Here is a 24,994-nt window from a genome sequence, read left to right as displayed (position 1 = left end):
ATTCTTTGACGCCCGCCTGATACCGTCCGCGAACTCGCGGGAACTTCTGCTTCTCGTTTCCGGTCACAAACTTCTCGCGAAAAGTCCAGAGCCCCTTAATTCCCACTTCCAAGGAGACTGAAAGAAGGGATTAAGATGCTATGGAGTTTTCTCACCCTCGTTCGAGTTCCCGAAAACGCCCTCGTACTTTCTATCTATCGTTTTCTCGGGGAGCCGCCTGAGTTTCGCGCCAAATGTATCTTCGGGCGCGAGCTCGGTACTCTTTACGTCACCTGAGATTGATCTATGCCGTTTGCACGCCACGAACACGCGAACACACCCTGTCCTCGGGGGTGTATAGGTCCTAGACACGCAAGGAAACACCCCTTTGCGTCTTGGGGCCATCGCAGTAGGTCGGAAGGACGAAAAAATTCGGAATTCTGGGCCTTTGATTTTGTTGCCCGTAGATATGCCACACTTTCATCGGAAAGAAAGGAATATAAGTGGATGCTGCATCCCCTACCGAATTTTTTTTTGGAATCCTCTTACGTTTCCTTTGAGATTTTTTAGATGTTTTCGTATCACTGATCGTAATCGTATTTGTTCCGCGTCACAAATGTCGACCAAATATCCTGTCAAATATATTCTTTGAATACCTTGGTATTTTTTTTCTGGACCGGCGACTGATCCGAAGCGATGAGATATTTTTGTAGGAAGGAGCGGTACAAATAAGCTGAACCCTAACCTAAATATTCTTTGGGATCCCTTCCGCGCCCTTCTTTAGGAATCCTAAGAAGGCTTCTGTATCTTCGACCATAATCTGATCTTTCCGGGTCGGAAAAGCCGGCCGAGTTTCACGCCAAATAATTTTTCGCAATCTCGACGTACTCTTCTTTATCAATAAAATATATTTATAGGAAGAAAAAAAGTATAAATATCCGCTAAACTCCGATCGAAATATTCTTTGAAATCCCTTTTGCACCCTTCCCTCGGGAATCTTAAATACGCTTTCGTATCTCCATCTGTTATCGTAGCTTTTCTCGGACGGAAAGGCCGGCCGAGTGTCACGCCAAATAATTTTTCGCAATCTCGACGTACTCTTCTTTATCAATAAAATATATTTATAGGAAGAAAAAAAGTATAAATATCCGCTAAACTCCGATCGAAATATTCTTTGAAATCCCTTTTGCACCCTTCCCTCGGGAATCTTAAATACGCTTTCGTATCTCCATCTGTTATCGTAGCTTTTCTCGGACGGAAAGGCTGGCCGAGTTTCACGCCAAATACATTTTCGGACGCGACCCGATATTCCTGCTGGTGATTGATCCGAGGCAAACGCACGAATCCACCCCGTCTTCTCGGGTGAACAGTTCCTAGACACGCAAGGAATCGCCCCGTCGCGTTTCGGGGCTTCATCGCGTGAAATAGGGAACCTTTTCGAGGGTTAACCAGGAAGAGGCGCCCTTCCTTCGAGCCCTTTCCTTCCCAGGAAGGTCGAAAGTGCCGGCGTTGATAACGCGACCTCGCCGATAACCCCGCGGAGCAAACTTGACCCAAGAAGGGCGATAATTCTCCGCGACGTACCTCGTCGAGTTTTCTATTGGTCGCACGTGAGCCGAATATCGAATCGAAGCCGCGACTCGTCCAATTTATCGCGAATCGATGTCGGGGCTGGCTTCAAAATTCCTTCCGAATTCTTATCACGGCTCGCCCTGACCAGTCCCGAATTATGAGACGCCCTGGGAATCCAAGACCTGATAACCGAATTTCATCGCGGCCACTCTGAGCGACGAGAGAAACCAGGAATTCACGGCATGCCGGAATTTTCACTTTTTTTTTAAATTTTATTATTCACCGACAAATCGATTTCCACGAGAGGAAAAAAATACCCATAAATAATCGCTTAACCCTAGACCAAGTATTCGGATTTTCTACGGCGCACCTGAATTATTGTAAAGTCGATTTTTAAAGTGTTCATTACTTAACCTTTAAGGTGATATGAAAGTGTCGTCTGGGAGTCTCTTTTATAAAACTTTTCTTCATTGATGAACTGATGATTGATGATGATGATTGATGATTGATGAACAGGGTTCATTGAATCGTTTCACATTTTACCACCTGACTATGAAGACCCTAAGAAAGGTCCTGACCCTCGTGAAATTTAATTTTTTAACATTTGTATACCAACATTTTGTTAATTTTGTATTAACGAAAATGAAATTTCGTGAGCGCCAAAATTATTCTTCCGGTCTCCATACTCAAGTTGTAAAATTTCAAACGTTTTGGTACGTAAAGTTCGTAGGAAGCGTTTATAAACAATTAACCTCGTAGATGAAACGTTCATGTCGCCTTAATTTCAGTAATTTATAGGTGAAGGGGTTGAGGGATTTCCTTTCCTTTTTAATTGCTGTTCGGGTTTTCTTCGCTGGCTGCGCTGTGAAATATTTCTCGCTTTAATTCGCTGCACAAGGGACGTTTGGGAAATGGTGGGAATGTAAAAAACGTGATTTAGGAAATGTCTTTGGGGCCGAGGCATTAATTTCCGACGTTCGATCGGTTTCACCGAACAGGCGATAGCACTATCGTGTTCCATGGGAGCGCACAATGCTCCTGTAATCGAGGATTCAATTATGCCGGTTCATTGTGCGACACAGGGTAGCACGTAATCCACGTAGTCACGGCAAGTACAAAATGGAGCTTAAATTCCCTTCGAAGTAATTTCAGAGCAACTTCGGAGAAACCGCGGAAGCAGGTTACCATCCTGCCGGAGAATCAATTGTGACAGAACAGATGCAGGTTAAATGCTTACCGCGAATTGTTATTTAACAAAACCGGCTACTTAGTGGGGTATTTTTATCGTCGGCGAAATTCCCGGAAAAATCCCTCGGAAAATCGCCGGCGAAAATATGCAACGCTCGTCTACGCGTCAATCAATCAAAATCAACAGTAAAATCAAAGTCAATATCCATAATAAATAAATCTGGGCGTGAGATCATTAACTATTGGAATTACCAGAAATTTTTTACTCCACACTTTTTATGTCGAGCTTTTATGCGAAGATCATCGGTGACTGTTGAAATTACCTAAAATTTTCGAATTGTCGTTCTTGTCACATACATTTATTATTATTATTTTTTTTTTATATGAAATCTTTGCACGCGAAGTCGTCACTAATTGTCGGAAGACCTAAAGATTTCTACCTGCCGTTTTTATTACATGCTTTTGTTCTCTTCGAGCCTTTATAAGGTGATCATCCTTAATTGTTGGATTTACCAAAAAATTTGGAATTGTTTTTATCGCATGCCTTATTTTTTTTTATATAGAGCATTAACACGTGATGTCTTCACTAATTATCGGTATGACTTGAAATTCTCAAACTGTCGATTTATCGCATTAGTTTTTTACAGAAACTTTGCATGCGAGGGCATCGTCAACTGTCGGAATTACTCTAAAATCACTTACGGCAGTCCACATGTATCGTGTGGTATTTGCCCGGCTAAATTCGAATTAGCCCAAATACCGAAATCCCGTCTCTGGGGACGATTCGCGTCCGTGTGCGTCGGTTTCGATCACTACCCTGTGCAATGCACAAATGCGAGTTGTGTCCAAAATGCGGGGATACGCAAACATAGCTACACCCTTACATTAGAACCTGAGCTTAATCCACGAGTGGTGTACGCAAGCATCAAGTGGATCTTTCGGAAGTAATTCCGGGAGCTTTTGGGGGATAAGACCAATGCGGTCTACAGAGATTGAAAACCTGCTCTCAGTTTCCAGTTTTGGGTACATGTACCAAACTTGCACGATCCACAAAGTTGTTGCGGTTTTAACCATTTAAGGCGATATGAAAGTATCGAGGACTCGTGCATATAGAAGTTTCCTACATACGTGATATACCGATTTTTTTTTAATTTTACCCACGTTAAATTTCACTTTTTACAACAAATCCTACAAATGTTTATAAGCAAATTTACAAAAAAAAAAAAAAAACTGAAAACATATTTCATTCCACTGAGAAAACATGACTTGGAGCGAACACTCTCTTTCTTTCCTTTAAGGAAATGAGTTCTTTGAATGGAATTGAAGAATTGAAACTTAGTTTGGATTTCTTACTTTATTGTATTTGAAGATGTGCAGTATTCGATAAATGCAATGCACAAATACTCGGCACTTTCGTGGTGAAGATTGTATTTCTTTGATTTTATCCTACTGTCTCTTTAACGCAGAAGAAAGAATTTCCTTGAGAGAAAACAAATGTTTTCTCTGGGGGCGATGCGATATTGTTGATTTCTTTTTTCCTGGTTATGGCGGGAACTGTAAGAAAAAATGTGTTGCAAATCATAGCATTCGTATAATGTTCCCGGGTCCATGGAAATATCTTATAAAATCTGGATGGATATCTCGCGGATCGCGCATACCGACGACACGAAAGAATCCCGAGGCAATATTCCGTCGCGGCCATTAAGCGGAACCATATGAGGTGTCATAAACCATTCCATTGTTACGGTGGTTCGTATATCTGAAACGAAATATCTTGATACATGGTACGGCGTATCTCGAAAGCTCCAGCGATGCCATTTTGCCGGGCGATTCGTTCGAATATCGCCGTTGCTTCTCGCAATTCTCATAAATCCTGCATCTCCGCAAAAAAAAGAGACAGAAAAAAAGAGAAGAAAAATAGATCCTAAAATTTATACAGCACTCGCCGCAGATAAAACGCGAGGCATTTTTTTTTTGCCAAGATAAGAAAAAATTGCCGAGCTTTTGTCTCCCTACTTTTTTGCCGATCGTAAACGAGTAGAAGTTTCACCGGGAATTTTGGAGAGTGGATTTCCAATAAAGTACTTTTCACGGAAAATATTTGTCTATCAACATTTTTGTTGTATCGACAACAATATACCGATTACTTCCCTGGGGCAAGACAAATTCCATTCCTAGGTGCAATATTTTTTCCTAACAACAACAAATCGTATGTCGCTCCTACGATTGAATAGAGATAACAATAGTTCTTTAGCCGTTGCAGTAAATCCATTTGTTAACTTTAGCAAGCATTTTTTCCAAAGAAAGCTCTCCAATGGTTACACCTACGATTCGATTTAATTGCAAACATTTCCCGTTGTTGATGTGATTATTCCTGCAGTAAGAGGACAATTTTGTCGGCAATGCTGTCTTTTGCTAAAGGGGCAGGTTTTCCCGTGTGGATATTTTTCTTAGAGAGTTTTTATCAATTCAATGTCGTTGAATATTTTTCTAGAATTTTATCCAAACTTTTAGGTGAATGGGGGATTTTTTAAGGTTGGCCGCATTATATGGGACCTCGTAAAGCCGCATATGTACTTCGGGGAAGTTTGCTCGCGAAGCTCGAGTCGACTCGTTGAATGGCGAAGTGCTCGAAGCGAGAGGATTTCTACGAACGATTCGGTTAAGTCTCATCCTTCGGGCTGGATGACAGCAGTAACTATTCGCGGTATGCGTACTTAAGAATCGAGACGAGAGTCGTGTCTCGAATAAAGCTTCGCTTAAGCTGCCGAAGGCCGAGGAGCCCGGGAAACCCGCGCAACGCCGGATTTCAAAGCGTTTCCTAGAACCGGGTCTGGGGAATCTAGGGGAATTTTCTAGGGCGAGGCCTCATTCTAAGTTCCTTAAAAAACCCTATACATACTTTAAAATTCCCGAAAGACATGAAGACAGGAAGACATCGTATAACATTTGAAAACAACACTTCCTACAAATACTTATCTTGCGCCTGAATTTTCTCAGTGCAAGAATTGTAGGATATTGGTGAAACGTGTGTGAAATAAAAAAAAAACTTTCCCAAGAAATATTAAGACACCATAGAAAATTTGGAAATAACAGCTCCTGCCAATATTCAAATTCTCTCACACCTGAATTTCCTCGGCAAAAAATGGTAGGATGTCGGTGAAACGTGTGTAAAATAAAAAATGGAGATCAAATTCGCCTGAAAATGTTCCATCCGGTGAGTGAAAATCACGAGCGCTGCGGAATAATATATAACGTTTTTGCATTTTTTGTTTCTATACATTTTGTATTTTACCGAATGGAACGCGAGGAGATTTTTTTTTGAGATTCGGCGAGACGGGCGAGAGATGAGAAATTATGGTGAAACGCGCGTCTTGAAATATTCTCCTCCGGTGGGGAATAAAAATCACGGTGTAACGCGTCGGGGAATAATTTCGGTTGACTTTTACATTCGTTTATGCGTGATTTTCTATTTGACTGAATACAGACCAGAGATAGGATTTTTCAAATTCAAATTTCACGAGAGCATAAAACGAGCGGGCGCGTCGCCTGAAATTTCTCGGCCGAGCGCTCCTTTCCGCGAGCGATTTTTATCAGGACAAAATCATATCTGTAAAATGTTGTTTAGCGAGAGCGGAAATGACGTCAAAGCGTATTGCGAAATTGCGAATGTTTTCCGAGGGCTCGAGGTAAAATCGACGGACCGCCGTTAATTGCTGCGCGGTTGCAATTAACGACTTTAACGAAACGTCATATCATACGTACAATCGAGGTCCAAACTACTCGGGAAGTGAATTAATTTTGATTACATCCTCCACGAGAGATGCATCTCGCGTGAAACCTTAATCGAGCCCTACTCAAACGTTTGCGAGCGACCTTAATTACCATACATCCTGCGACCCTGCAACGTGGACGGACCTTACGTTGCATTGACACGAGTTAAACCTAGGTGCATTACGGGTGTACGTGCACGCGAATTTGTCTACGTTACATGACGCTTTGACAAGATTTGTCTACACTACACGATGCGTTGGCGAGATTTGTCTGCATTACACGACCCATCGTCGAGTGCAATGCACGTGCACTTTGCACATCTGAGTACGCATCGGCAAAATCAATCTAATACAAGAACACCTTAAATGGTAAAAAAAGTTCTTATTTCCATCCTCAATATCACAAATCGCTGCTTTTTCATAAAAAGTAGAAATCAACTATTTTTGCCAAATATGACAGTGCTTTCGTATTTCTGAAAACAAATGTTATAGTACATTTAACCCCACGTAATACATGTACATCTATACCAAAACCACAATTTTATCTACTTCGTGCCGAATATAATAAATATAGTAAATGAAATACGTAATTTATTTGTTATTCCGCAGTACACCTTGCTGGAAGAGGAGTTGGAGGCCGAGGTGCACTTTTAATTAAATGTGCCTGATTAATATTCATTTTAATGGATGTATTTACAGAAAACTGTTGTCGGTATGTGTATTTACCGGAAACATGTCCTTGGCGTCATGTCCACTACATTACTCGTGAGACTGCAATACTTGTCACCCTCGACGAGGTGTTTGCGCCTCGTCTTAATTACCACATATTGCGACCTTGCAACGCGAATGGACGCGACACATCGCATTAATGTGACATTGCAGGGATTTGGAGCTCCCTCGGGAGTATGTAAGATTTGCCTCCTCTGCATAAACATCGGCTTAAGCGATTTCCCTGCAAGTATGGCACTAAATTTCCTTGAGCATATGATCAACTTATGTCACGCTTTATCCGCGATGGAACGCAAAATTAGAATATTTTTGTGAAATATTTATATGAGCAACTTACTGACAGAAAGCATAACTCCACTTACAAGAGATCATAGCCACCGGCCAACAAGCGGACTGATTAACATATTTGATAAAATTAAGAAAACGATTTAATGAATACATTTCAATTGCTTGAAGCAAACGAGTCAGATCAAGTGGACTAAAATTGAGTTTACTGAACCGAAACGTTTTTTGAAACGAGCCATATCAACCGATCACGATTACAATCAAATGATTTCGTTCAATCAATGAAATTTCCTCTCTGGGTTCGCAATAAAGCGGCTAAAAGGAAAGAGAAGCAAATAAATTTCGCCGCAGGAAGAGAAGCGACCCGCGCGGCAATGTCTCGATCCGAGTGGTAATTCCTCTAAATCGGAAATAAATTCGTTAATTTAACGGGCGAGCTCCGGCATCGAGATCGCTTTAGCGAATCGCGGGCTAGAGCGAGGTCGGCATGTTTTTGATGAGACTCTAAGCGGATTTCCCTGCCAGGAGGCAGGGAAGAAACGCAGGGCAGCTTTGTCGGGGTACCCGAGGCGGAGGCTCGTTCTTTTCCTCGTTATATCCCGCGAGCACGAAAGTGGATCCGGAATTTCGAGCCGGGGGAAAAAGCCAGGACCCCGAGACGAGAGGAACAGGGAAAGGATTTACTGGCAAGTCCTGCTCTCGACTCGCGTCGCGCCAATTTCTCGGCAGGTCTTTTTCCACCCTCGACGCTGCAAATAAGGGGTAGGAAAGAACAAACGACGTTTTCGAAATCAACGAGGTACCTCGTTACCACCGAACGTCGAGAGAGAAAAAAGAAAAGCTGCCAAGAAGAGGAACTTGGTTCTTATCCTCGCACGGAGTCCCCCGGAAGGTTCCAATTAACGCTTAATTTTTCTTTTAATTTATTCAATTGATATTCCGAGGATAAGTTATCGGTTTTTTAATTAGGTTAGTTATATTAGGTTACCGTGTTATTAAGAAGGGAGGTTAAGGGAAGGTAAGGATAAGGTTGGTAAGGGTGTCAAGGAACTGAGTCCAAGATTGAAGAGTGAGGAGGATTGCAATTTAAGAATAGAAATGGAATGACAGAGATTATTTTACAAAGTGCATACGAAAAAGGGTTTGATGTAATTCCATGAAATGTTTCCGGACTGCTCGTAAAATAAAGAAAATAAAAAATTCCAAGTCCTGTTAATCAAAGTTTTGCGGATATCTGGTGATTATATGGACTGTTTAGCATGGCGAAAGAAAGCCATGAACGTATCCGTGATAATTGTAGGTATTTCTTCGATCGAAATTGAAGCATTAGCTTTTTACGGTGTAATAAACGATGTGTCTTGAGTTTTTAGATTACATTATCCTATACTTAGACTGGCAGGAATGTTATTTTTACGCGCTGCGGTTTTTTTCTTTTCGCGAGCGAAGTATGGTAGAAATAGGGTGAAATAGGTATTCTTTGTTTAATGGGTTTTAGGAAGAATTCATTGTCATTTGAAGGTTTTTCTTTTATTTTTACCCGGAAAGTACGTGCTGGATAAATGACGAGCACTCGATAGAGATGACAATGTCGAAGACCGAAAGGGAGGTCTCTCGGTTGACCACATCGCCGTGAACTGACGCCTGCATTGATTTTGCACAATTATGTCATCGGCTTTTGTTCGTTCATCATTTCCCCCGGCCAATTCACCGTAAGTGATCTAATCATCTGTGTAAACTGAGAAATTCATGCCTCAACTTCCCGCTCGTCCGTGCACACTTCCGCGGATTTCGCTGTAACTCCAATTGCGGTTTTCTTTCCAGAATTCTTGCCATTGTTCAGAAGGGAAAACTTCCAATTAATTACATAACACGATGTAAACGCTAAAACTCCGAGAAATCGAAAAACGATCATACGAAAAGAAACGAGTAAAGAGGAAATGAGAAGTAAATGTTGAAAGAAGATTAAATGGCAAGAAAAATTGTAAATAAAAAGAGTAAATGAAAGAATTGTAGATATTAATTTTTAACTTTGGCATGAGAATATCTCTTTCGGCCACGCCGAAAAGAGCAGCGAAAATTTCGCGGCACGTTTAAAATACCACCTTGTCCCAGTTTCGCAATTCCCGGGGAATTTCGAAAGAGACGCCTTCGAAATTGAGCTGCTCACCGATGCGTTCGGCTTTGCGAAATTCAGGCTCGTTTATTAAACGAACTTGCACGTCTCGTTGCTCGCTCGGCATAATATCAAGTGCATTCGCGAGCATTTGCCTGCTGCACTTTGGCTGCATGGGTGTCAGGTGCTTTCATTCACCGAATGATGAAAAGACCTCGCCACTAGGAATCCCTTTACGGCAAAGAAATCATCATATCCTTTCTCGTGAGAAATTCGTTCCTTTTATTGAATTAATTAAGTACAGCCCTTCGTCGCGAAGCTGTAATTCCGCAAAAGCTCTGGGCTGACGGTATATCAAAGAGGATTCCCCCAGGAACTTGAAATTGCCTCACTTACGTCTGTCGTTGCAAAGACATAGCGAAATTCTCCCCTTAGAAAGACCCCAAGTGCACCGATTATCCTAATTACTCGTAGAAAATCGATAACGGGATATAACGAAGGCTTGGAAGCCCTTCGGGAATTTTGCAAAACATTTTTCTCACACCTTGTGAAATATGGGAATGTTTATTACGGTGTGGAAATTTAACGTCTCGTTTATGGGGGTGTCAGGGAATATTTTAAACCGTGAATTTTCCGGTTTAAAAGGCAAAGCTTGTTCGATGGTTTTACAACTTGTACAGAGAAATGTTTTAAATGGCTGCTCTATCGATTTCACGTGTGCAAGCAAGCCGCACCCTTTTTTTCTGACGTTTTACACGACGTACTTTCCGTGTTACGATCCCGTCCTTGAGTCATATGCGTTTTCACCCCTACGTGAAGTTACATACTCGTAATTGCTTCTGCACGTCTCCTCGAAATGGACGACCTAGATCTTCTCTAAACACTCATTTCCACGAATTTCAGAATTTCCCGGAAAACTGGAAAAATTACCTCTGGATGACCCAGCGCTTCCGTGAACATTTACTCTTGGGTATTTCAAAATTCTTACGAAACTAGGAGGAAATCCTCTGAGTAAACTAGACAGGAAACCCATTTTCGGATTTGCAGCGAAAATTACGCAAATCTGGACTGTTCAGCCGATGGTGAGGGAATTAAGATATATTTGCATAGATCGAGTCGTGCGAATGTGTCAATTATCGCATTTAGGGAATTCGGGGAATTTAATGAATTTAGAGAATCTTTATAGATAAACATTACTTGTAAATATTTCAGTTAATATCTATGTAATAAAAGCGGGTGATATGGGCATGACGCACGTCACGCGTATCACGATTTCCAGATTATCAGGTGCAGTTATCAAAACTGACATTTTCCTCGGTTTTAGCATCATCGTTATGCGACAAAACAGTGAATTCGTTAATTTTGCCTTCCATTATCCCGGACGAAATTGAATTAATTTCTTTCTCTCTCTCCTCCCTCCACCCGTTTTTCCCGTCCTCCACTTCTGCGTATCTCTCTTTTTGTCTCTGCATAGTACGGAGTGTCGTAGGAAAGCTCTTTTGCTGGCAAACCAGGAACGGCACTCGAAGCGAGAGGAATCCGTTTTGCTCTTTCTTGTTCAGTAAACCCCGCAAACTTCGTTCCTAGATGCACGTACATTTCACGGTAGAGCTTAATCTACAGGCTAGGAGAAGAGGTAATTTAAAGGAGTGTTAAACAAACATGCCTGTAAGAGATAACATTCGAGGTAACCACCTTCATAGTTGCAATTTCAATTAATAATGCAATACTGCACAGTGTTTCTTTCCGATTTCTTGAACCTACACACAAGAAGAAAATGTCGTTGATTGAATTTTCTATTTTCTCATTTTTACATATTATTGCACCCCATTATGGCAATTATCAGCTCGAAGTAATTATCGCTTCTTAATAATTATTTCACCTTTTTTCTTCGTACCTTTTTATATCTTTCTTTTTTGCCTTTTGTATTTTCCGCCTGACTTCTTCAACAACTCCGACCTCTTGTTGACCATTGTTACAGACAATGGCCAGCTCGATCAATGGATATTTGTTCACGTTGCATGAACTTCCGTATCGTCGAGGATCATTGTCGACCCCATCCTTGCCGGTGAAGTATCCTCGGATACTTCACTCCCACTTGTAGTCGAGAAACCGTCCGTCCTTTTTCCGGTACGTCTCGATCAGCGAACAAAGGGCTCGTCTTTTTGTCGGGCACCCTCTTTGTCGCCAAAGATGTCGGGGACACTTTCGGTCGGCACTTTATCCCTAAAAGGGTGGAGGAAAAGTCATGTCGAGTCATCCAAAGTGAACGCAATGCATCTAGCGAATTACTTCATAATCCCAAATTCTCGCTCTCTTCGCCCTCAAAATTAAAACACCCATACTTCGGACTCACTTCGCAGAAAATTCCCATTCCACGTTATTTTCATTTTTCCTTTTTATTTATTTATTTATTAATTAACGAGAATCAAAGATTTCTAGCTTCCCCTCCTTCCAGGTTTACGGTACATTTTCCGACGAAGGAAGATTTCATGAGACCCCGGTGAAAATATCCAAGGACCCCGAGTTTCCTTCCCACCGTTTTCATCCCTAGCCGGATTTCGTTAACGATACTTCGAGATTATGGAAAACTGCAATCTCCAAAGTCGGCCATTTTTCCCGAAGGACGGGGAGGACCCTTTAATAAATTAGTCTGTGAAGAGGGGAGGGGTCAAATTTACATCGGGGTGACAGGGATCCACTTCGAATAAAGAATCTCATCCCCGAAATTAGGGGAGGGAGGAATTGGGGCGCCGATCTTGGCCTCGACCTCGGAAGCCACTCTGGGATCCGCCATTTCGGCCATTTTGATATATAATGACATAACTCTTCCTTAACGTCGAGAACCGATAGCCTCTAATTTTCTCTCCTTCCCGAGCACAATGCGCGAGATTCCGCCAACACTGCCTCGAGATGGAACCCCCGAACAAAGGGATGATGCTACCGAAACGGGGGAGATAATTTAGGAGAAGGGTTCCTACGTCCACGTGTAAGGACGAATTTCCTTTAAAAGGGCCTCCAATTTTCTTCTTCAAAAGGATATCGATCTAGGTTGATATTCTCGTAAAATTAACTCCCTTAAATTTAGTGCCCTTAAAGTGTAAACCCTGGTGTATGTACCTTGAAAAGGAATATCCTGGAGTACTTATTGAACGACGGTTTTATGGAAGTCTTAAAGGACGTCCGCCACTAAAATGTTAAATAGAAGAAGGTTATGAAAGTTTCAGACTGAAAAGAATTACATATATTAGCAAAGAGATAATACGACCAACAAGGAGGAAATGATTAAATGATGTAAGCGAAGGGTTTATGTATGTACATGGAAGGATAATTTTCAGTCAGGAGAGAAGATCTCTATTTTCCTTATCCGAAGGCTAGATATTAATCCCCTTTGGCATTGTCATGAAATTCTTTGAAAATTTGAAATTTGTTAACGTTAGTAACTTCAAACTACCTCAGAAGGATGTTAAGAGGATTAAATGAACATTTTATTGGAGAACATTTCGGATTAACATGAATTAACTAAGATTACGAAGATTAATAAAGGGATGACGCTCTCGGCATTCAGTAAATAATTTAGGTGGAGGGTATACATCCTCATAGGAGGATCTTCCTTGAAAAGGAGAGAACCTCCGTTTCCCTTGTTCAACCGGATATTGAACCAGCTTGGTACTCTCGTGAAATTAGTACCCTTGAAATTAATACTCTTGAAATTAGTATTCATAAAATTAATACCCTTAGAAGCCTGGGTGCTTCGAAGGAATATTCGGGGGCACTAAATGAACAGCTCTTTTATGAAGGCCTCAAAGCGCGCCGATCACTAATGAAAAATTTCATTTTGATAACGTCGATAACGGTTTGAGGGTACAAAGAATTATAACAATTCGGAGGCGTCAAGGATTAACGGAAGGACGATTTTTGCGACACCGGATAGATAGTTCACGTGAAAGCTATCCACGAGGAAAACGAGTCCCCTTTTTAAGAGATAAGGACTTCCACTTTCCTTCGTTCGACCGGATATTGAAGCACGTCGGTGTTCTCATTAAATTAGCGTCCTTAAAAGCCTAGGTACTTCGGAAGGAATATTCAGGAGCTAAATAGTTCTTTCACGGACATCTTAAATTACACCGATTGTCTTATGGAAATTTTCAGATACGGGCAAATTTCAAAAATCTTACGTTGCAAGAGTTGCGAATATTAAGAAAATTAATAATGATACCGCGGAGATCAGGAAACTCGGTAGAGTTTCACGCCAAATACATTTAACGGCATGTGGGAATATAATTTATATGGCAACCCTGGAAAATGAGTCTTATTAAAAAAATGAAGATCTCCATTTCTCCTATTTCGACTGATATTGAAATACTTTGGTGTTCACATCTAATTAGTGTCTTTAAAAGCCTCGGTACTGTGAAAGGAACGTTCAGAAGCTAAACAGCCATTTTACGAACCTTAAACCGATCCCCCTCGGAAGAAATTTTTAATTAGCATAGCTCTTTAAATTCATCCCAGCATAAGCGCGTTTGCTTAAGCGAGAGTAAATTGAATTTCATCCCTCGAAGGTTTTTAATTAAGTAATTTATTTACTGTAAATGAGGATTTATTGCGCGGGAGATCCTCTAATAAGCCTCCAGTAACTAGCGCGAAATAATTGGAGTCTACCTGGAAGAAGAGTCTATCCGAGGTGTAATGCAGTTGCTTCCGAGTTTAAAGGGCTAAGTAGAATCTACCTCATCTTTCTGGTAGTCCATTTAAATAACCAACTAACGAGCATCGAGAAGAGGTGAACGCGAAAATTTTAACAAACTTCCCTCTCGCGAAGTTAGGCGCTTTCCACCTTAGAAAACTCCAGGAAAGAAAGTATTTCTTTGAAATTTCTATGAAACGAAATACCAAGAATAGATGAAAATTCACCTCGAAATTCACTCTGTACGTGGACGGTTCGCCAAATTTCTATTTTCCCTGCGGGTGCTTTTCCAATTTTTCATTTCACACATTTAAATAATATGCACATGCCGTATGTGGAATATAGTCGATACATTTTCAGGCGTCGAAAAAGGGACTGCCTCGGAGGGGTCGAGAGACCCGAATAAATAAATATATCTAGCGGTCGTTTCGTGGCGAGGTTTTCTCGAGATTTAGAGGTTAAGGTTTGGGATGAGGTGGGCCGGGTAGTTTATTTAAATAAAAAAGGCATCGGCCGACGAGGAGTGCCGAAAGGGGCTCGTAAGCGACGAGGGCGAAAGTGCTCCGAGTTAGAGAGGAGTCATCCCGATGCGAGGGTGCGACGAAAATGGCGACGACGGGCTGACTTGAATTTCAAAAGCTTCTGGGTCTTGCTTCTCCATGTTTTATGGAGAGAGACGTATCAAGTGGTCCTCCATAAATCATAACCGGAGCGACCGAAGGAGCTGCACCTGCAAGGGGTCCGAAGTGATACGCCTGCGCCCCTCTTTTTTTTTTTTTTTTTTTATTATTTATACATTTTTTCAATTTCCTTCCGCACTTTGGATGGCGCCTCCCAAAGGCTTCTTGATTTCTTCGCGCCTTCGGGGACCGACTTTGTGCACTCCGTGCGAGAAATACTCCGAAATGGAGTTTCCCTTTGCAAGTACATCTGGAATTGCGAGACGACTTCAGCTTCTTAATCGTGATTCCTGCAGAGATACTCCCGAAAGAGGATTGTCTACTTCAATGTTCCGAGGAATGAAGTTCTTCTTTCCTCTTTTTCAATGAGAAATCACAAGTAGCATCTGAGAGGTCAATCGTTTATGAAACTTTTCTCCGAGGTGGATATACCAAATCGTTTCAAAATTAACAACGTTAATATGCAGGCTATAAAAAAGCTCCTGACATGCGGGAAATTTCACTTTTAATACCATTTTTTTTTAATGCCTCTAAACAAATTTTAGAAATTGAAGTTTCATAGGTGTCAAGACTTTCCTTATAGCCTTCATAATCACGTTGTGAGGTTTGAAACAATTCTGACGTCATTTTCACATCGCCTTAAATCTTTTAATCAATCCATTGTTATCCTTCGGTTGTGAAATCCCATTATTATGAACTGACAATTAAAATCGTACTATAATTTATTATAAAAAGGAGCCAATGTCGTTTCTACAATGTTTTGACATGGATGTTAGAGAATGGAAGACAGGCGTACCTAGACATCAGTAATTCTGTACAGAGATTTAGTAAGGTCCATCTGCATGTCCAAGAATCAAGTGGCCACGTACACGTGATTTATACAGACCCAAGGGAATAGAGTGCAACCTTCTGCCGGTTTAATACCCTTAGTTATTCAAGAGTTGCAATTTCAGGGAAGGCACCCTGGTATGGCCCTCGCCAATATGGCGCTTGATTTAACTTGCAAATTAGCCGGGAGAAAAAGCAGGCGATCCGGTCTGAAACATTTTGGTAACTAAGAACTTCCTTGCAGGAGGAACACTTTTATACCGCTTCGTGGCAACTACCTACTTTACACGGCAAAAGACACTAGAATACGAGTAAATCAATTCGAAATTACCCGAGTGCATTACCTGACCCAATCTACATATTTATGGTGCCCTTCCTTTAAAAAAGACCCCTTTTCAAGAAATATAATTAAAGTAAACCCCAATAAAGAACTAATTACAGGTATTTCTCGCCTTTACGAGTTAATTGGTCCCTGGGAACTGTTGAAAAATACCGAATTCTTAATTATCGCCCCGCACAATTCAATATAAAAGTTCCAATTAAATTGATCCACGAAGACAATAATTTGTCTGAGTTACGCGAATGCCTGGAAATTCTTAATATTCGCTTGTTTTATTAAATGAGAGGGCGTAATTACTTGGGAAAGAATAAGAGCAGAATTATTACACGTATAAGGAATGAATTGTCAGTGATAGTGTCACCTCGAAACCCTTTGTAGCTATCGAAGTTGCATATCAAGACTCGTTCACCGTGCAATTTCACAGGCCCCTCGGTGTCCGATGTTATATGGCGGGCTATTTGAATTGCAAACTATAGGAAGGGAAAACGATTGACCTCGAATCCAGTGAAACTAATTGGAACCAAAGCCGTTGAAAACGCGACGCGGTTCGAGCGCAAGCTCGTTTCTTGTTTCCACTTCTGATACGACCGACCAATATGGCGGCCTCAAGTGCGGCTATATTCAGAGGGAATGATTTTCCTCTCCGCTCTTAAGCTGCGGTGCTTGAATGTCGTCCAGCCGAGAGTCCGCGATTGAAATGAGCAACCGGAGGTAAAACTGGACGGTAAAATGAGGGAAAAGATTTATGCCCGAGGAAGATAAGTGGAACTATTTAGCTGATTGGTTCCACTTTTAATGGCGAGCTCCAACGCTATGTTCAATATGGCGTCCAATATGGCGGCTGATTCCTCCGACTAGTAAATCTTAAGGTGCATTCTTTTTACCCATTCCTTCGTAAAAACTTTTGGCACGCGGGAGATGTTCTCGCAAATGTTTCAGCGGAATTTTAAAAGTAGCAGCAGGGCGGGGTCGGCGTAATATTTCATCCCGCACCGCAGAAGTGATTACCATAAAGAAAGCGACATTAAAAAAGTATGAACGCGGAATGCAAAATGACCAAGTTAATGCCTCTCGAGCCGAGGGGTTCGAATTTCACTCAGCCCGAAGCCCTGGAAAAAATAGAGCCGATAAACGAGCACGGAATATCGAAATATCGAAATATCATTAGTCGCTGTCATGGGGCCCATAGAAACACACTTGCTGGAATGACGCCTCATTTTAGCCGCGAAACTGTCGCGAGCAATTTATTTTCCATCTACGACCTGACGCTGGAAAATAACCGAACATAAAGTAATATTAACGTACAGGAGATAGCAAAAGAATCTTCAGTCCTTATCACCATAACGTCATTGTTTTAAGGAAATGAAGCAATCGATAGTCTACCATTATATTAAACTGGTGTAAAAGAAATTGCGATCTCTAAGTTCCGACCATATATAAAAATCACAATTGTTGTTGAACCAACCTAATGTAAGAAAATATCAATTCCGTGACTCCATGATGAAACTTGAAAAAGACACACAAGTCATCTTATTCTCCTTTGGATAAATTGATTGCAAATATATAATGGTATTTAAATCTGTATCTCATGGATCAAAGCGAGTTAGATGAATTTAAGATGAGAAAAAAGGGCATTGACAAGCTCTTTTGAGTTTCGAGGAGATTCCAGAGTGGACATTACGTCGATTATGTGCGACGTTGAAAAGCAACGATTTCCCCCGGGGCCAGAACGATAAAAATGCACGCCGAGGGTGCAAATTGGACAAGTAAGGTCGCAAAACGAGCAGGAAACATTGATATATAGTTTGCGGACTTTAAATCATACATGGGGGGTGGCTGTTCAATAGTCCCTCTAATGGCGCCCATCGTCACGCCAAGAGGAAGCCACGCATTCAAATCACGACCGACCAGAAGCGAACGCGATCGATGGAACCTCCATTTTGGCCACGATGTTCGTCACTCACCAAAAAAAGGCTAACAATACAAATCATCGGGTCTTATCAAGAAATAGTAAAAAAAAAAGAAAATAAAGAGGACCCCTCTCTTGATTGATTCTGATCATCCAATTTTATTCCTCTGATCTTAATTGATTCTGGAACTCGGATATCCTGAAAAAGTAATCTGACAATAAGAGTATCCCTGAAAGAGGAAAGAAGGAAATAGTGAGTAACAGTATTCTTTTAAACGTAATGTCATTTTGATTAATCTAATAAATTAATAATTATTCTAATAAATCCTTCTGGAAAAGACTGCATCGTCAAAACCTGGAGATTGGGATTCGAACTCCGGATAACTTTTCGACTAATCGATGGGTAGAGACGTCATCCATTGATTGACCAAAGTTCTAAGCTCAGCCAAAGCTTGACTCCGAACTCTGGACAGCAGGATTTGCCATAAACGAGCAGAACTGACAAATTGCTTACGCTATGGTAGCTCGGGGAGTCCTTCGAAACGTTATATGAAATCTAGGCTTCACGTTTCTCGGGATGCCTTACGTGTCTGCAAATGAGAGGTAAATGAAGGCAAATGAGACCCTCTCTACTCCCCGTTCGCGCAAACCCTCTTTCCACACGAGGGAGTGCCTCGCAAACGACTTTGCCTCGAGTTATCTCTAGAAATTCAAACAGCTGATATCTCCGATTACATTGTGTCTGTTTTGCCATACCATATAATTCGACTAGTAAAGCGTCGCTCCTCTGAAATTCATTAGATTAAAATGTGCCATTAAAAAATTCGCCGCGTAGCACGGGGGGTAGAAGTGAAATTTCTGGATTAAAGAGAAATACTGGATATTATTAATTATTCTTTCACGAAATACTCTTACGCCTGTTACTCTTACTCTTATTTTTGTTTCACTTCAAATGTTGATGATCGACAGAAAAATTTTTAATCAAGCGAGTTGATTAGGTAAATGGTGGCGTACCTCTTTGAGGATCGCTATTTCCATGAGAATCGTTTACAGGCTGCACATCCAAATTTTCGGTAGATTTGGCGTCGCTCTTTGGCCTCGACATTTAAATGGAAAACCATTCATCGATACCTATCGGGCATGAAATCACTTATGAATATGTTAATTATGCGGCAAACGCATGCGCGATTGACACCCTATTCTCGATTTGCAGGTGGCCTATGGAGGCGATATCATTTGCGATATATGCGAATTAACGAGGGCACGGTAATCAAACTTGATTAATAGGCCCGAGTACGAATCGACTCGATGATCTATTTTAACGAGCTACAATGGGCACATGTGTGTCTATTCTACCTGCACATCGAACACATTGAGACAAGGAAAATATTAATTTATTAAATTATTCCCAAGAATTTAATTACTTATTACCCTATTACGTATCATGCAATTTAAATTGTGCATATCTGATAACACATGTATCGTTTAGCATAACGGAAGGAGTGTATGACCACATCTAGGTAATTTCGAATATTTGTAAAACCAACATTGAGTTATTTTTTCTTACCATAATCCTAAACGATACGTGTTACTCTATGACCTGCATCATTTTTATGGTTGTTGTTAGAGGCCAATTTTTTTTCGAGCAATCTTTATCAAAATCAAATTGATAGATACAAAGGAAATTATAAAAATTTGCTGAATTTCCGATGACTTTGAAAATTGGTAGAATAGGGGGCAGAGGTTTTGTGCGAGATCCTGAAAGTCCTTCATGACAGCGAAAATGCAATGAAGGTGAGAACAATCCTCCTAGGTGGTTTTCGAAGTTTCCCCGATCGAAGCATTATCGGAATTGAGCATTCCAAGTTTCGCAAAGTGTCTCCTCTCGCAAGCCACGTTTCAACCTGGTTTTCGTTGATCTCGTGCAAACTATGGCAATGATGATTTAAGATCGATCCCGATTTCGAACCGATTTAAGTCACGTATCAGGCTTTAGTCACACTCTCGCGACAACTTTAATGGTCAACATTGAAGTTCCCCCCTTGACACGGAATCGTTTCGGAAATTTACATGAGCTTTAACCATTACATGATCTTGCTTCTTAAGAAAGCCTCATGCTTTTCAAAACCAAAGATGGTTTCCTAATTTGTAAAATAGCAAAGTACGCCCGATTTAACGCAGGACGTATTTAGATGCTGTAATCTCCACCAATGTAGCAAAGAAATGATTATATTCCTGCTTTCGTAGCAATGATTTTGTCACTTCTTTCTTTTTCTTCTCTTTACAATGTCGTTTCATTTGAATTGTGGACCTTTTACAAAAAATAATGCAACTTAAGTACAACGCGATTTTTGGTCCGGGGTACCGTACACATTTACATTGCCACATTTTCCTGAAATGTTGAGTTCCTTACGAAAGAGTAATTCGACATAATTACGACTTTTACAACGCTGTGTTTATCACTTGCGATAAACATTGAGAAAATTGAACATAAGGAAAGTATCGCAGCATTTAGCGCGAATTTTAAATCTGTTACAGAACAATAATTCCACATAACGACGCAATTTTTATAACGTTGTGTTTATCAGTTGCGATAAACATTGAAAAGATTGAACGTAAGGAAGATATTGCAGCCTCAAGAAACTCGGTAGAGTTTCGAATCAAATATATTTTTGAGCGAGAAACTCGTACATATTTAACGCGAATTCTGAGCCTCTTAGAAAGAATAATTCACTTTAATTACAATGGGACTTTAATAACGCGATGCTTGTCGTTCACGTTATAGTGACTCTAGGTTGTATTAAACATGCTGGTATGTCCCGTTTGATGTTGGTCAGGGCATTGTAGTCGGGCCTCTTTCATTAACGAGTCGCCGTTTTGCCCTTTTGTCGGGTCCGTGCAAACTGGTCGGTGTAATTTCCCGTTCTAAACCCGACCTAATGGAAGCAAACCGGAGCTTGAAGCGCGTCCAAACAACGACTCGCCGATGGCCGGGGTCGCAAGCTTCCCGGAGAAAGCTCTGGCGAAAGCGGAGAAAGGGAAACTTTATTAGCGCGATTAAAGTCCCCTCTGCGGGTCTCGACTCCGTTAACTGCACCTACGTCCAAGAGAATCCATTTTTCCACCGATCCTCGGCCTCTCCGGTGTGCCTCGCGTTTCCGCAAAGGGAGGAAACTGCAGAAACGCTAGAAATGGCGGAAATGGAAACCCGCCGAGCGTCATCCGGTTGTTCTTCGGGTAACAATAGAATTTAATAGAATTTATTCTCCAAAGCCATTCTGCCCTTCCCATTTGCGTTAAATACTTCAACGTCGACATCGTTGTCATAATTTAATGGAGACATTCGGCAATTTATGGGGAAATCTCAAAGGAACACCGAAAAGGGTTTTGGAAACGTGAAATTTGTTGGTTTCGTGAAATGGAAGTTTCAGGGGGGGTTTCTCAGGTGCGATGGTACCTTTTACGATCTCGAATGGACCACTGCGGAGAATGTGGGTTTTCAGCTGAGGTCTTTTCAATGTTAAGAAATCCGGAGAGGTATCTTCCTTCTGAAAAAGACCTCTTTGAGAAAATCAGTCGCCCGGTGGATCGTTTCTCAGGAACGGACGTAAAAGTCTGCTGCTTGGACGAGATATCGCTTTCTAAAAGTCAAATGGACCATTTTGAAATTTTCCTCCACTTTTTTCGGTATAAAGAAATGCCGGGCAAAGCATTGTACGCGTATCTCGCTTTTCAGAGGGATTTCTTTGAAAGCATAAGTCCTTCCGATAAATCGTCTCTTCGCGAAAAAACATTTGCACTTTTAACAAAGGACAGCATTGCTGATCAAGTTTTGCCCTTACTGCAGGAATAATTGCAAGGACAGCAAAAATGTTTACAATAATCATTTATCTTACCCATCTTCAAGGGTTAACATTTGTTAAAACGGATAAAATTTCATGTTATGGCTTTGAATTCTTTTTCTGCGCGTAGACCAGAAACAATGAAAATGGTCGAGACTTGCTAGTGACGTTCCATTATCGGAAACGGTTTTTCATAATACCCATGCAATGTCATTTTCAGTTGTCTCTTTTTAAAACGCCGATATAAATGCGTGGTACTGTACGTTTGCACCCTGACTTCTTTCCATCTAAAAAGCGGTGAATCGTCCAGGATAACCTGGTCCTCTGTTCTGAAAAAGAGCTCTTCGAAGAGATCAGTCGTCGTCCCTGATGGTGAATGAGAAGATGGACCAAAAAGGAAGATCAGAGCAGAGTGATCAATCTCGAGACGTCTAATGCCAAACTGGAAGAGTCCTCGAAGAAGAACGCCCACCCGAGTCATTGACGTCGCCATTCGGCGACATCACGAGAAAAAGCGAAATTCCGTGTTCGATCTGGATCGTTCTTCGATTCGACGAGACTTTGATAGATCGTCCCTTTCTTACTTATCTTCGCAGAGGCTTAATTCGATCTGCCAATTCCCTCGGCTGACTAGTTCTTCGCTCAATGCGAGAAGTTCAACCGGTGGGGCTCGACTCGAAAAGGACACTCTTAAGCGGAAAGTCTCGAAGATCTAGATTAAAAGAACGAAGAATTCACTTAGGATTGAGAAATTAAAGGAATTAAAGAACTTATTCCCGATCCCAGGAAAAAAACTGCCAATCGATTGCATGTCTCAGCAGAAACGAAGAGGTGCTGATTCGACAAAGTACAGAAAATCCTCTCTTAGGATTTTCCATCTCTCGTAGATCTGAGCAGATTAAAGTTAAAAGACGTTTCAGTGAAGTACCTAAACCGCGTATAAATTTTTCTTATCGTGAGTGAAGATATAAAAAATCATTAAGGCTCTCTCGCGGTATCTGGGTATTTTTAGGGATCCTCATTTGCATACTGAAATGAATGCGATTTCTCGTGTATCTCTGAAATGTCTAAAATGTATAAGCAGGTTTTTATATTTTGATTAAAATTCCGTACGCACGTGTTCCGATTCTTTTGGTTATCAGCGCCTCCCTGAGGGACGAGGAAGCTGGTAAAAATTGCCCGGTGAAAACGGCCCTTGATAAATCGAACCACTCTCCCTTTCTCTCGCACCTCGGCGGAGCACGTGCGCACCTCAGAAGCGATAAAGTATCTGAAAATCTCCCCTTTTCGTTTTCAGCCTCTTTTCCGACCTGCGCAGCCTCGCCGGGACCACGCTGATGAATCTCCTGGCAGCGCTCTTCATGGTTCAGCTCTTATTCATCGTCGGAGTTGGAGGGGTCCAGGTGAGATTGGCAATCGCTTTCGTTACGTGAATTAGTTTCGACACTTTCGGCAGAGAAATCCCGGCGGAAAGTCTCTACCAGAGAATCCGAACGATTTGTCGACATATTCTCAACAAAAAAAATATCGAAAATCAAAAAAATTCATAATAAAATTTTTGGGGGATTTTCAATTTATCGTTATTTTATCAGAATTGTTCCAAACACGAGATGCAGAAATCAGCACAGGATGCATACCTGGCGATAGTTAATAGAAACGAGATAATAAAAATCACCGAACAATACTTTTTATCGCCGCATTGTCGAGACGCAAAAGTGAAAATAACGCGAATTTGTTGCCAGTTGATAGGGATGAGATAAAAAAAAAGTAAACAAATATAAGAAGATAGATTTTTCGCGTATCGGGAATTTATTTACCAAATGTTAGTTGTCGTATTTCTTTCGTTTGCTCGTTTTATAAGCATTCGTCTTATTGTCGAGAAAACCGGCAGACGAGATAGACGCATCCATTATCAATTTTTACAGGTGAGGCGAGAAAATTGATAAAGCTCATCCGTCGAACTTCATTTTCCTCCCCCAGTTTCGCACTTCTTTTCGCGCAGCCCGGAGATCTTTTAATCAAGGCACTGCGATCAATGCGGCCCGAAAGTTCGAACTTCGCTGGCGAAGTTTATCGAGCTGACCTACCCAGGTTGGATTTAGGCGACTTCCGGTACTTCCGGTACTTCCGTAGAGCGAAGTTCGCGAGTGTCCTGCGCGCCTCTAGACTTAATTAAAGTCCGATTAATCTTTTCGCCCGTCCGGCTCGACCGGGAAAATTGTTCGAAAAACATGCCGTCCCTCGCGATATGTATTTCGCCGGGAAATAAATTCCCCCGAAATTCATATTCCCCGAGACGTTTCCTGGGAAAATGCGATCTTGCGCTTTCCCTCAAAATGGATGTGCCGAGGAAGAAATATGCTCTCGCCCTTACATAGTATTCTATCAAGAAACGTGTATTCAGCACTAAAAAAAAAACGTCCAGTTAAGAGACCCAGAATTCTAGTTATTTTAACTGGATTTAATTTTTAAATTGCCCTTATTACGTTTCTAATTAAACGTATCGGGTATTCCGTATACGGAAAAAATCAAACGTATCGGGAAAATATCTGGTTGACTTGATAGTTTTTCTGGTAAATCTAAAGAGGATTTCTAGGGAGAAGAATAACATTATTCTATTAGAAATTTATCTGGTACTTTAAGAATCGGTGTATGATAATGCTCAACACATTTCCAACAGTGTACCGTTGACAACAATTGATTCCGTAACATGCGTTGTTTCGAATGTCTATCAATTTCCCTGACATGACATCCGGCCATAAAAACATTTTCCCAAAACTCGCATTTTCCGTCGTGGAATATTTTCGAACTAACGCAACGTGACATTTTCTTTTAAAAGCTCCCTTACGAAGGGGAGACATGTTTCCAGTTTGGATTTACTTTATTTTTGACATACATGCACTCTACTTCACAATGTCACCCGATCACTCCCGCAACCAAAATGGCAGTCATCCATCAATTGCAGAACTTTGACATCCTTCATTTCACCCATCTTTTTCACTTTTCGAAGACATTCATCACATCCTGTCATTTCGCACTAAACAGTGAAAAGCAGTCGCAGAATTAAAA

General features: G+C 41.2%; 1 protein-coding gene across 1 annotated transcript in view; it reads left to right on the top strand.

Moving 5' to 3' along the window:
• LOC105694468 (cadherin EGF LAG seven-pass G-type receptor 1) overlaps positions 1 to 24,994 on the top strand; it is a 76,072-nt gene that overhangs the window by 24,420 nt on the left and 26,658 nt on the right. The window contains exon 3 of the mRNA XM_012415156.2: positions 23,223 to 23,328. Coding sequence (XP_012270579.1) covers positions 23,223 to 23,328 — 106 coding nt within the window. The remainder of the gene's footprint in view (positions 1 to 23,222; positions 23,329 to 24,994) is intronic.

The sequence above is a fragment of the Orussus abietinus genome, unplaced genomic scaffold (assembly GCF_000612105.2).
Source record: "Orussus abietinus isolate OABI.00-Male unplaced genomic scaffold, Oabi_2.0 scaffold20, whole genome shotgun sequence".
Lineage (NCBI taxonomy): Eukaryota > Metazoa > Arthropoda > Insecta > Hymenoptera > Orussidae > Orussus > Orussus abietinus.
Note: the sequence above shows the minus strand (reverse complement) of the source record. Positions and strands in the feature narration are given on the sequence as shown.